The following is a 13,664-nucleotide window of genomic DNA, read 5'->3' as shown; positions in this document are numbered from 1 at the left end:
TGTAATTAATATTAATATTATTATTAATAACAATAACAATATTAATGGTAATATTAATAATATTAATGATGATAAGAATATCAATATAGATAATACTAATGATAATAATAATATAGTAATAATATTAATAATTTAGATTTCGATTTATAAACTAGTGGAAACTTGTGATTTAGATTTGAAAATGTGTTGGAAAATGAAAAGCAAATCAAAACTTATAGTATATTTGGAATTCGAAAGCAAAATATATTTTTTAAAATTCTATCAGTGGATTAGTTCAATGTGATTTAAAATATTCATTATTTAAAAAACGTGAGTTAAACTAACCATGTTTTCAAAATCGATGTCTATATAAAATTATATAACTTTAATGAAATATAGTTTAAAATACTCATAATTAAATGTCACTTTTCTTTATTTTAGGCCATACATTTTTATGTGATTTATTATTTTTTAAAGACGGTTATCACAAACTGCGCATTAAACATCCATGATTCAAAAAATATGATTTTATTATAAGTGTTGTATTTTTCACTTTTAGGCCACATTTATATACCTGTGATTACTTTTAGGTCATGGTTTTGTTGTTTAACCCACACATTCTAAAAACAACACTTAAACAAATATGGTATAAATAATAAACATTTTCATAACACATGGTCTTTGATAGTCCTTAAACCACACTTGCAAAATCATTACATTTTTTTATGTTTAGGCAACGATTATATACGTGTGACCTAGTTCAGTGATACCTAAAGTAAAAAATGGTGTAGTGAGTATTTATTCGTTGTATGTAGGGAATGTTCATCTCTTCGTTTCTCTTAAGTGGATATCACAATAATATGTCTACATCAAGATCTTTTGAAGGGCATACTTAAAGTTGATCCACACAAACAAATTTTATGAAAAAGCATAATATCAATGTTGTGGAGTCATTCATATGTTTTTTTGTTGAAGAGGAAAGAAACAACCTGCCTAAGTGTGATAAGTCGTGTCATGTACCAGATAAGTTGCGTAAAGAGGTCACATGCACTTAATGCTACATGAAGAGCATTTAATGTGTCTACGTTCTTGAATGTGATTAAATGATAACTGAAGAAGATGAAAGGGTTATAAATCTCACTAACAACTCTAAAAGGATTTGCAATGCATCGTTTCTTCCTAACTCTATATATGTAAAAGTGGTTGACAATGTTAACTCTATATATTTATTTTCATCTTAGGAGGTTAATCTTTTGTTTTTTAGCAAGACTTTATAACCTATCGTATCAAAACATTTGTTTAACAAAGGGTTTTAACCGAAAAAAAAAACAAAGCAACATGTTACATTATGCATTTTATGTAATTAAGTGCTTCTACTTATAGGCCTTGTGAATAAGACCATTGACCACTTTTGCATGCAACTTTTCTATTCAAGTTTGCTTGAGTTATTAGGTTTTTAGCAAAGAGATTTGTTGAATGCACATAATTTGGTACATAAAAAATTAAGATTTAATAAACTATATTGTTTCGTTGAGATCACGTCGTGATGGTGAATTACAACATACGAGGTATTTTTTTACTTTGAAACTCGGAACTCCATCATGATTTTTATTTACTTTGAAACTCGGAACTCCAACATACAAGGGAGAAGGTGTATTTAAATTGCCTTTGGCTTTGATTTCTAAGCAATGTGAAACTATTGAGCGTACCAAAACAAGCCCCTCGTCCCCCCCCCCAATCAAGGCCGAAGGGGAACGATGGTTCATCTTTGGAACAAACTTTTCAATCCCAAAAGACAACACCAATGTTCTGACCTGAAGTCCATTAAGATAACATCATTATGATCAATAATTGCATTTGTTCTTAAAAGCCTCCGTAGAAGGTTAAGGGAGGAAGGTGTATTTAGGTTGTCATTGGTTCTCAATCGAGGTCTAACGGGAATGAGAGTTCGTTTTTTAAATGGTTCGACCTCAAGTCCATTGAGATAAGATATTTAAGGTTAATCACTCTTCCAAAGTATTGTTTGTTTTGGAGTTTAGAGATCCATAATGATTTTATCCTTAAGAAGTTTTAAAGGGTTAAAGAGGAAGACATATTTAAGTTGTCATTGGCCTAAACATGATTTTATCCTTAAAAGGCATTTTAAAAGATTAAATTTTGATAATATCATTTTTATATGGAATATGCTATGTAACTCTTTTTTCATAATAAAGAATTAAACATGTTATAAATTAATGAATATTTGATAAATATATTATTTTTATTAAATGTAACATAACTAATGTTATAATTATATATAGTATTAACTGATATATTTATTAAATACTATAATAAATAAATATAACTGATTTTTAAGGTCAATCCCTCTTCTAAAGTATTGTTTGTTTTGGAGTTTGGTGATCCATCATGATTTTATCCTTAAAAACATTTTTAAAGGGTTAAAGAGGAAGACTTATTTAAGTTGTCTTTGGCTTATACACTACACAAAAATCATGTAATAGAAACCAATTTTTAGATACAAAAAATAATTAGTTGTTATAGTGACTAAATTAAAGACCATTTTAGAGACTAAAATAATTTTGGTTTCTAAATTAGTTTCTATTATTGGTAAATGGTTTCTAAATTGGTGTCTAATTAGCAACCAAAGTTTTTGCTATCAATTATTTAGATTCTAAATTTGGTAGCAAAAACCTTGGTTTCTAATTAGACATCAATTTAGAAACCATTTAACAATAATAGAAACTAATTTAGAAACCAAAATTTTGTTAGTCTCTAAAACAGTCTCTAATTTAGTCAATATAACAACTAATTTTTTTTTTCTCTAAAAATTGGTATCTATTTCATGATTTTCTTGCACTTAGACATGATTTTATCCTTGAAAGACATTTTAAAGGATTAAATTATGATGATATCATCTTTTATATGAAAATATACTATGTAACTCCTTTTTCATAATAAAGAATTGAACATGATAAAAATAATGAACATTTGATAAATATATTATTATTATTAAATGTAACATAATTAATGTTATAAATATATATAGTATTAACTGATATATTTATTAAATACTATTATAAATAAATATAACTGATTTTTAGTTAACATTAAATATATTTATTAAATAATATAACTTTATTAAAAACTCTATTAATATTATATTTAATAAAGATAATATATTTAAATTTGTTTACAATTTCCAAAATAAAAGGTTAACAGTTTCTATAAAATTTAACTTCAAATATAATATATATATATATATATATATATATATAGTTAGATCAAAGTCAACGTATGATTTAATTTAGTTTTTATTTTGTGTTTAAATAATAAAAAAGTATTAAACATATTTTTCTATATAAATACCTATCACATGCAAGTGTGTAAATATTTTTTTATTGTGTGTTTCGTCTATACAAAGTCTTACTTACATTATAAGAAAATCATGAAATAGAAATTAATTTTAGAGACAAAAAATAATTAGTTTCTATAGTGACTAAATTAGAGACCATTTTAGAAACTAAAAAAACATTTTGTTTCTAAATTAGTTTTTATTATTGTTAAATAATTTATAAATTGGTATCTAATTAGCTACCAAGCTTTTAACTACCAATTATTTAAATTCTAAATTTGGTAGCAAAAACTTTGTTAGCTAATTAGATATCAGTTTAGAAACCATTTAACAATATTAGAAACTAATTTAGAAATCAAAAGTTTTTTTAATTTCTAAATGATATCTAATTTAGTCACTATAGCAACTAATTTATTTACTTGTAGTATTAGTACTCTTTGTTCCATATATTTTTGTTCGGACAAACAATAAATATACACGTCTAACCGATGATAAATCTTACACATGTTATAGTTAATATAAACATATCAAATAATTAAAAATCACTACAACAAATATCACTTTAGACAATAACAAATTTTTTTTACCTAAAACATAAAAATCGTAACATAAACTTTAAACATGAGTTTTACCACGATTTTCCAACCATATAGTATGTTGCCCTGAATAGGTCACACTTTCTAACTTTTTTTAAGTGTTGTATTTACATTTAGGTCATAATTATTTAATTGTGACAATTGCATATAAATAATTGTGACTTTTTATTTCATCCTATATTTATATTATCATTATTTTTATTATTGTTATTATTATTAATGTTATTTTTATTATTAATAATAATAATAATAATTTTGATTTTACTTTATAAACTAGTAAAAACTTGTGATTTAGATTTGTAAACGTGTTGGAGAATGAAAAAATAAATTAAAAGTTATTGTATATTTGGATTCCAAAGCATAATTTTTATTTTCTTAAATTTTATCAATGGATTAATTAAATGTGGTTTAAAATATCCACAATTTTAAAAACAAAATAATGTAGCCATATTTTAATAATCGTTGCCTATATGAAATGTAACTTTAATTAAATATGACTTGAAATACTCACAATTAAATGTCACTTTTTTTATTTTAGGCGACACACCTTGATGTGATTTATTCTTTTTTTATTTTAGGCCTAAATATCCATGATCGTAAAAACATAGTTTTATTACAAGTGTTGTATCTGACACCTTTAGACCACATTTATTTGCTTGTGGCCACTTTTAGGTCATGATTTTATTGTTTAGTCCACACATTTTAAAGACAGCACTTAAACAAATGTAGTATAAAAATCAACGATTTTATAAACATGGTCTTTGTTAGTTTTTTAACCACACTTGCAAAATTGTTACATTTTCTATGTTTAGACCACAATTATATACGTGTGGCCTAGTTCAGTATTGCCTAAAGTAAAAAATTGTGTAGTGAATATTTATTCTTTGTGTGCAAGGAATGTTCATCTCTTCATTTCTCTTAAGAGGATCTCGCAATAATATGCCTACGTCAAGTCTTTTGAAGGGCATACGCAAACAACTTTTATGAAAAAACAAATGAGTGTTGCGAAGTCATTCAATTATATTAGGCTTCATGTTTTTTGTTGAAGAGAAAATAAGCTACCTGTCTATACATGATAAGTCATATCGTGTATTAGAAAAGTTGCGTAAAGAGGTCACATGGACCTACATAAAGAACTTTTGATGTGTCTATGCACTTGAACATGCTTAGATAATAGCTGAAGAAGATGAAACAGTTGTAAATTTCACTAACAACTCAAAAAAGATTTACAACGACTCTATATATAAAAGTAAAAAAAAGGTTGACAATGCTAACGCTTATAACATTTGTTCTAAATGCTTTCAAGCAATTTTAAATTTTAAGTTTCCTTTTAATGGGAAATAACATTATTTATGTTCAAAACCAACTAAAAAGTATCCTCAAATTTGTTTTAATCTAAGTAAGTTAATCTCTTGTAGTAGTGAGCAAAATCTAATTTATCATATCAACTTTTGTTTATTAAAGTGTCTTAACAAAAAAGAAAAAGCAACATATAACCCACATTATTATGCATTTTATGTAATTAAGTGTTTCTATTCAAGTTTGTTTGAGTTAGTAGCTTTTTAGCCAAGACATTTGTCCAACGCACGTACATAAACAATTTTTCTTTTGAATATACATTTAATATACATTTTGATAATAATTTGATTTGTTGTGTTAGAATCTTTATTAATATTTATAACTTTGTTAATATTGGTGAGTTGATTATCAAGATATAATCTATTGAATTCGAAAGTAAATTTGTTGTGTCACACCTATGATAGACATAAATTATTATTTTTTACTCAAATAAGAAACATAAATAAAAGATTTCATTAAGGAAGAATTAAAGTAAAATATATTAATAAAACATACAAAATGTAATTTTTTTTATAGAATGATATTTTAAATTGATAATACATTTAGAACATTTTACATGAAAAGACAAAAATACCTAAAAAAACACTATAAAACCAAACCACAAGTAGTTGTATTCACACACCCTTCTTCTTGTTTCCTCATTTCCCTTCTCAAACAGAAAATGTCTTCTTCTTCTTCCTCCTCCTCCTCCAATGAACTCATCCTCACTAGCTCCCCCGACGGGCCCATCATGGTGTACGACACCGTTAGCCCCACCGCCGTCACGCAGTTCTCCAGCAGCCGATCGCCGTCTCGTGGCCTCGCCATAGTGGGCCGGAGACTGCTGGCTGCCTCACACGTGTCCCCAGACACGGGTGCAGGCTCCATCAACATCTACAACTGGCACGGTTCTGGTGTGTTCCGTAACTTCCCTGTGCCTGAACCCGTTGCCCCTCTCATTGCTACCTCCGATGGAGCGTTTCTCCTTGGTGGTGGCATCTCAGGGAGTGTTGTATCTCTTTCAAGTTCTTCCGGGGATGTCATCAGATCAATTGCTGTACACTCCAGTCCAGTTTCTAGTCTTCATCTCACCGATGATGGGTCACTCCTTATTTCAGGTAGTGAAGTAGTTCATATTTATTTACTCTTTCTGTCACTTTTTATTGTACAATTTTTCTGATAGAATTAAAAAAAAAAAAAACCTTGTTATTTCAGGTAGTGAAGATGGGACTATTGTTATTGTCCCTAGCTTTAAGATCGTTGGTGGGGGTTCCGAGGAGGAGGAGGAGGATGAGGAAGACTTGGTCATGAACAAATGGAAGGCACATTCTGATTCCGTGACTGATTTGAAGTCTGTGATGAAGACTTTGGTTTCTTGCTCATCAGACTGCACATGCAAGTTTTGGAATCTGGGGGACCGCGGGATCCTTATGCGGACTGTGGCATTCCCATGCTGCATTTCTGGGGTTGCCTTGGATTCCACTGAGACAGCGTTTTACGCTGGTGGAGCAGATGGGTATGTTTATAATGGGAGTATGAAAGTGGTGGGTGAGGCTTGTGAGGTGAGGAACTGGGCTAGGGTTCATGGTGGGTCAGTTGTGGCATTGGGTTTGGTGAATGGAGAGAGGGGTTTGGTGTCTGCTGCAGAAGATGGGAGTGTGTGGATGTGGGATGTTGAGAAAGGAGAAGTCATAATGGTGTTTGGAGATGAACTGATAACCGTTAGTGACATGATTGTGATCAAGGGAAATGGTGGTGGGTTTGGAGATGGAAAGGGGAGTAATAATAATTTTGCAGTTGGGAAAGGTAGTGGTTCCTTCATTTCTTCTGGGTTATGTGAGGAGCACATGCTTAGAACCCTAAACAAAATCACAGAGCTTGAGGAGGTGAAGGATGTTGTGTTTCATGACAAGAAAAAGGCCATTGACATGCTGGAAACTGTGATTCAAATGTATGAGAGACTTTTGGAGCTTATCCTTAAGGAAGTTACCAAAGCCATTGTAGAAGAAGAAGGAGAAGATGCTGCTGAAGAAGAGAAAGATGAGAAAGATGAGAAAGCTGAGAAAGATGAGAAAGATGAGAAAGCTGAGAAAGATGGGAAAGATGAGAAAGCTGAAGAGGAACAGGGAAAAGATGATAATTAAGAAAGAAGAGTAGTAATATTTTAGGTCCTGAATAAATGTGTGGAAGAAACATAAACATTAAGATGCATGAAAGTAAAACTTTGGAAACATAGTTAGGTTTAAAAATGTAAACAAATCTTAATGTACTTATTTTATCTACATATATTGACTTTTTTGTCAAGTGCATAAGGAAATTTTAGATATTTTTAAGAGAATTTTATGAAAATTTAATTTTGTCTTAAACCACAGGTGCAATAGATTTTAACTTTATTTGGTATAACTATACTAGTTGAGTATTATAAGAAGCTTATTTAAAACTGTAAAACTAAGTTAAAAGTTAAAAGTTAAATTTTATAAGCTTTTTCAATCTTAATTATTTTCCAGTTTATGGAGTTAGATACTTATTTTATTTAGTATATTTATTTTATTTTGCGAGAAATGATAAGTTATGTATATATTTATGAGAGAAATTGAAAATAACATAAAATTAATAAGCTAACTAAATTATTTAAGAGTGACCATTATAATTACTTTTATATAGAGAACAACAATGGATCACTTTATCATGCTCTCACAGGCAGGTAAAATTCTTTAAATTTAATTAAAATTAAATTACATCAATACGTTTTTACAATTGACTATGTAAATGCTATATTTTTTTAACTAAAATATTTATATTAAATATTTGATGTAATAATTAAAAATATTTAATAAATTATATTTTTATCTTTACTATAAATGCTGAATAAAATATTTAATATAACTATTTATCTAATAAATATATCATTGAAAGTAGTTATTTGAAATACTGTGTAGAAAAATTAAAAAATTAATATATTTATTAAATACTTTAATTAATTATATTGTTCTGATCTTAAATTCATGGAGATCACATCGTGATCACGATTTTGTTCTTAAAAGACTTCTCGATGGGTTAAGTGAGAATGTGTATTTAAATTGTCTTTAACCTTGATTTTTAAGCGATATGAAACTATCGAGCGTACGGAACAAGTTCTCTAGTCGAGATCTAAGGAGAACGAGGGTTGATCTTTGGAACAACTTTTCAATCCTCATCGACAACACCAATTTTTTGACCTCAAGTCCTTTAAGATAACATCATTAGGGTCAATTACTACATCCGAGATATTATTCGCTTTGAAACTTCAAACTCTATAACAATTTTGTCCTTAGAAGGTTAAGGGAGAAATGTGTATTTAAGTTGTCATTGGCCCTCAATCGATATCTAAGGGGAATGAGGGTTCGTCTTTGAAATGTTCTAACCCCAAGTCCATTTAGATAATATCTTTAGGGTCAATCACTCATCAAAGGTATTGTTCGCTTTGGAGCTTGGAGATTCATCATAATTTTGTCCTTAAAGGGAATTTTAAAGGGTTAAAGGAGAAAGATGTATTTAAGTTGTTCTTGGCCTAGACTCCTAAGCAATGTTAGACTATTGGGTGTATCGGAACAAATCTCTCATGGTTTTTCCCTTAAAAAGTGTCTTAAAAAGTTGTATTTAAATTGTTTTTGGTTTTCACTCTTAAGCCATATGAGACTATTAAATGTACCGAAACAAAGCTCATAGTCAATGTCTAAGAGGAACAAGGGTTCACCACTTTTCCATTCTATCTAATTGAGGCTAAGGGGAACTAGGATTCATATTTTGAACATTTTTTCATTTCCACAATAGGCATCGATATTCCAACCTTAAGTATTAAGTATGTTAAGATAACATTAGAGTCAATCACTATATTCAATTCAATATATTGTCTGTTTCAAAGTTTGAAACTTCATTACAGTTTTATCCTAAGATATTTTAAAATATTAAATATATATATATTATTATATTAATGATATAATTATATATAGTATTAACTGATATATTTATTAAATACTACAATTAATAAATAAATATAACTAATTTTATCTTGACATTAAATATATTTAATAAATAACATAACTCTATTGAAAACTCTATTAATTATATTGCTTTCAATAAATATAATGTATTTAATTATTTTCATAATTTTTAAACTAAAAAAATTGTTATAAAATTTAAATCCAACGTATATTTATATATATATATATATATATATTAAATATTGAATTATTAGCAAAAAAATAGTTTATGAAACATACTTTTGAATAACAATAACAATTGTAATACATTTATATTGACAAATATACATAATGATGTATCTTGTTACTTCAAATAATAAGTTATTTTCAAACTAATTATAAGAATATGTATATTAATCTACTTGGATATCTATAATAATATATAAAAATATTTTTCTTTTCTCCTGTACATATTTTACATTTCTATTTTATTCTTAATTATATTTTAAAATTAAAAGAATAGAAAAAATTATTCAAATATTAAAATTAAGTGTCATGTAATCATTCATTATTTTTTATGTAACTAATTTTTTTTAGGGTTTGAGACACAAAATACTTTTTTCAATAATAATAATAATTTCAATTAATATTTTGACTTTCATTTATACGAAAAATGGATTTTAACGGAAGTTATTTAGCAGATATTGATATAACCCTAAGAATTGATTTAATTAACGAGAATTTTTTAACATTCGTTAAATTTCAAAGGTTATTCAAAAACCTTAGCAAAATAATGGAGATTATTTTAACCTTCGTTAAATTTCAAAGGTTTATTTTAAAACCTTAACAAAATAACGTAGGTTTTTTTAACCTTAGTTAAATTTCAAAAATTTATTTTAAAATCTCAGCAAAATAATGGATGTTTTTTTAACTTTAGCTAAAATCCAAAGGTTTATTCTAAAACTTCATCAAAATAACGGAGATTTTTTTAACATTTGCTAAATTCCAAAGATTTTTTCTAAAACATCAGCAAAATAACATAGTTTTTTTTAACCTTCGTTAAATTCCAAAGATTTATTATAGAACCTCAATAAAACATTCTAGAATTTTCAAACTTTAATAAATAAATATCATCAAATCTATTTATAAATAAATAATTAAAAACTACATAGTTTTAATATATTTTATAACTAAATTCTCTAAAATTTTCAAAGTGTAACTTTGCATTACAAATAAGTTTTTTGAAGTTTAAAAAATTTATTTTAAAAACTCAGCAAAATAACCTTAGATAATAAGTATTTCAACGATATTTACATATTTTTTATGATTGATAGTAGTTGATTTATATAATTTCTAGTTTTTTTTATGAGCTCATACTTCAAAAAATCTGATTTATTTTGTTTTACATTTTGATGTACGTATATTTTATGTGCAATTTTAGTTTTAGTTATAATTGTTAATATTTAATTCTCATAATTTTGAAATATTTTAAATTATGGCCTTTATTTTAAAATGCATCTAATAATTAGTTCACTGTAAAAGTGAGAAATGATAAAGTTAATTTCTCCTTGCAATATTTTCTTGCAATCTTTAGCCAAGAACAAACATGACTTTGAAGCCCACATCTGATAGATAATGTAATTATTTAGAATATATAAAGCAGTGATAAACACTAGTTGTTCCCGAGCTAGGTAACGGTGGCTTATGACCCAAGTTGACGCAGTAAGGTGATGGAAGAAGCAATATTGGAGTAAGAAAAAGATAGTGTCTTATTTAGTGTTTCTTCTCCTTAAATATAATAGACATAAATGTGGCTGAATTGTGATTCCTTGCTAGGACTAATGTTGGCGCTCATTGAGCCTGTGTCGGAGAGCCATTTCAAGCAGAAAGTCATTTTACGAAAATTTTAAAACTCATGGTATTTTACTGAGGTTTTTAAACCCATGGTACTTTATAGAGGTTTTTAACCTGGTATTTAATGGAGGTTTTGAAACCCATGATATTTTATAGAGGTTCTTAAACCCATAATATTCAACAGAGATTTTAAAAGGCTTTTCCTGAGGTTTAAAAAAATCCTGGGAAACACGTTCCCCAAGGATGATTTAGCATGAAAAATTGCAACCTTGTGTAAATTACTTAATAGAGGTTTTAACCCTCGATAATGTAAAAATAAGCCTTATTAAAACCATTTTATGCTCTTTGTCATCTTAATAAATATGGTAAAAAAAATTAAAATAAATCCAACATATAGGCAATTGTTAACACGAAAATTGTTTTCTATATAAAAAATTTGAAAGACAACAACGATTTGTTCAAAAATCATCGTCTAAAAAATTTTCTTCTAAATTAAAAATTTCAAGTAGACGATGATTTTGACTTAAAAATCGTCGTTTATAGTCTTTTTTACACATATGCGCTCACTTATATTGTTTTTGTGATCTGTATTTTCTTTCATTCTCTCACGTTCTCTCCTTACATCGCAACTCCTTGCTTCTTTGCTTCCAGTGCCACCACAGGTCCTTTCATTGTCATCACATCAATCACTCTTTGAGTTCGCAGAGCCACCACCATGCTACCAAAGCCAACACACCCCTCTACAGTCACCACTGTTGTGCGTGTTGGGTTTGTTTTGCTCCTCTACACGATCCAACCATCTGTGTCTCATCTCCACCCACCTATGCCGCAACACACGCACCTTCACCAGATGTTTTTTATTTTATATTTAGTTTTATTTTTTTAATTATTATATTTCATGAATTTAATATATGTTTGATTATTTAGAATTGATTAGTTATATTATTAGTTATAAAGTTGGAATTAATTAATTATTTAGATTATTAGTTAAAATTGTAAAGCTATATAATTGATAAGTTTTTGAATTGGATGTATAATTATAATTTTTTTAATAATATTTTTGTTATAATCGTGAAGTTAGAATTGATTGGTTAGTTATTAGTTAGATTTATATTTAAATTATTACTTAAATTATTAGTTGTAATTCTACAATTAGAATTGATTAATTTTTTAATTGGATGTATAATTAGAATTGTTTAATACTGGTTGGTATTGGGTCTAAGGCTGTCCGACCCCCGATAAATATTATTAAATTTTGAAAAAAAATTGTTTTAAGCATTATACTGTCCAACTTTAAACAAATTTTCATTGAGAGATTCTTAGTGTTTCGTTTGAGATTTATTACATTTATTTGTCTAGTACTCCTCCAATTGTAAATATGTTTTTTTCAAACATTTTATAAAAAGCATATGAGGATATACCAACATTAAATATATTGTTTCTTGAATTTTTCATTTGGATAGTTTTAGAAGAGTAATGGGATCAAGTGATGGAATCTTGGGAGTTGTTGTCGATTGTGATAATGTACAAGCCTATGAACATCGCGTGCAAACACTTCAAGTTGTTCGTTCACCATGGTCTATATTTATTGAATATGTGATTAGCACTTGGTTAAATCCACACAAAGAAAAATTTGTTAAGAGATGGACAAATAAGGTCATACATTTAGGTAACACCACAAGTAATAGCTACGCATATGTTTTACTTGTGATAATATTTGTTTTCCTTTGTAGGGTTTAGGTTGCATATTCGATTTACTAACATAATATTCTTTATAGGGTTGAGTCTACACATTGGAATGTAAAAAGGATGTTTCATACGTCAATGGGAGACTTACGTTATTGTTGGGATTTCATGAACAAGATGATCATCTTGCAACATAATGCAATTAAATTTTCACATGAAAAGAATTTGTATGTGGTGGGTCATGTCTTAACTTTGTGTAGAAATATGCTTTACAACATATTGCAGAAGAGATTGATCGACTTGAATATGTTGACTTAGATAATTCATTGTGGATGCACCCTTAGATCTACTCATGGCCTTACTTATGCTTATGAATTGACTTCCTTTGGTGTAGGTAGCATACCATTGCGGTTAGTGCATTTCATATAACACAATTAAGCTTTTCAGACATTTTAAATTCTGATACTTCAGCAGAGTTGTCAATCCAACAAGCTTAGTCATCATATTATACTAGTTAGATGAAAGTTTTTATGCAAATTATGTTCATTAGACGACATTTGTAGTTGACAACTTGTATTTCAATTGATAATTGAATATGTAAACATTTATTTTTATTATAATTACGCGAGAATTTATGATTTAAAAAAGTAATTTCGTGACCATTCAAAATATAAATTTCAAGAAAGTCTACACTAATCAAATTCCATGTTGTCCATGAGTATCCCCAGTGTGTCTCAAATCTACGAAGAATCTCATGTAAGACACAATAACTAATGTAACACTCTTATCCACAAAGATGGTGCAACCAATAATGTGGAAGAAATATGCTCTAGCAGCCACTATCCACTATTTGTTGTTGCATGTGTCCTCATAAACCTCCTTCAACCAACTTAGATG

General features: G+C 27.9%; 1 protein-coding gene across 1 annotated transcript; it reads left to right on the top strand.

The window, feature by feature from the left end:
- Positions 1–5,740: 5,740 nt before the first annotated feature.
- Positions 5,741–7,547, top strand: LOC137826014 (protein ROOT INITIATION DEFECTIVE 3-like). Its single transcript, XM_068631856.1, has 2 exons — positions 5,741–6,383; positions 6,481–7,547. Exons 1-2 carry the CDS (start codon positions 5,843–5,845, stop codon positions 7,407–7,409), a joined length of 1,470 nt encoding a protein of 489 aa, XP_068487957.1. The 5' UTR covers positions 5,741–5,842; the 3' UTR covers positions 7,410–7,547.
- Positions 7,548–13,664: the final 6,117 nt, after the last annotated feature.

The sequence above is a fragment of the Phaseolus vulgaris genome, chromosome 11 (genome assembly GCF_000499845.2).
Source record: "Phaseolus vulgaris cultivar G19833 chromosome 11, P. vulgaris v2.0, whole genome shotgun sequence".
Taxonomy (NCBI): domain Eukaryota; kingdom Viridiplantae; phylum Streptophyta; class Magnoliopsida; order Fabales; family Fabaceae; genus Phaseolus; species Phaseolus vulgaris.
This window is presented reverse-complemented; position numbering and strand designations above follow the sequence as displayed.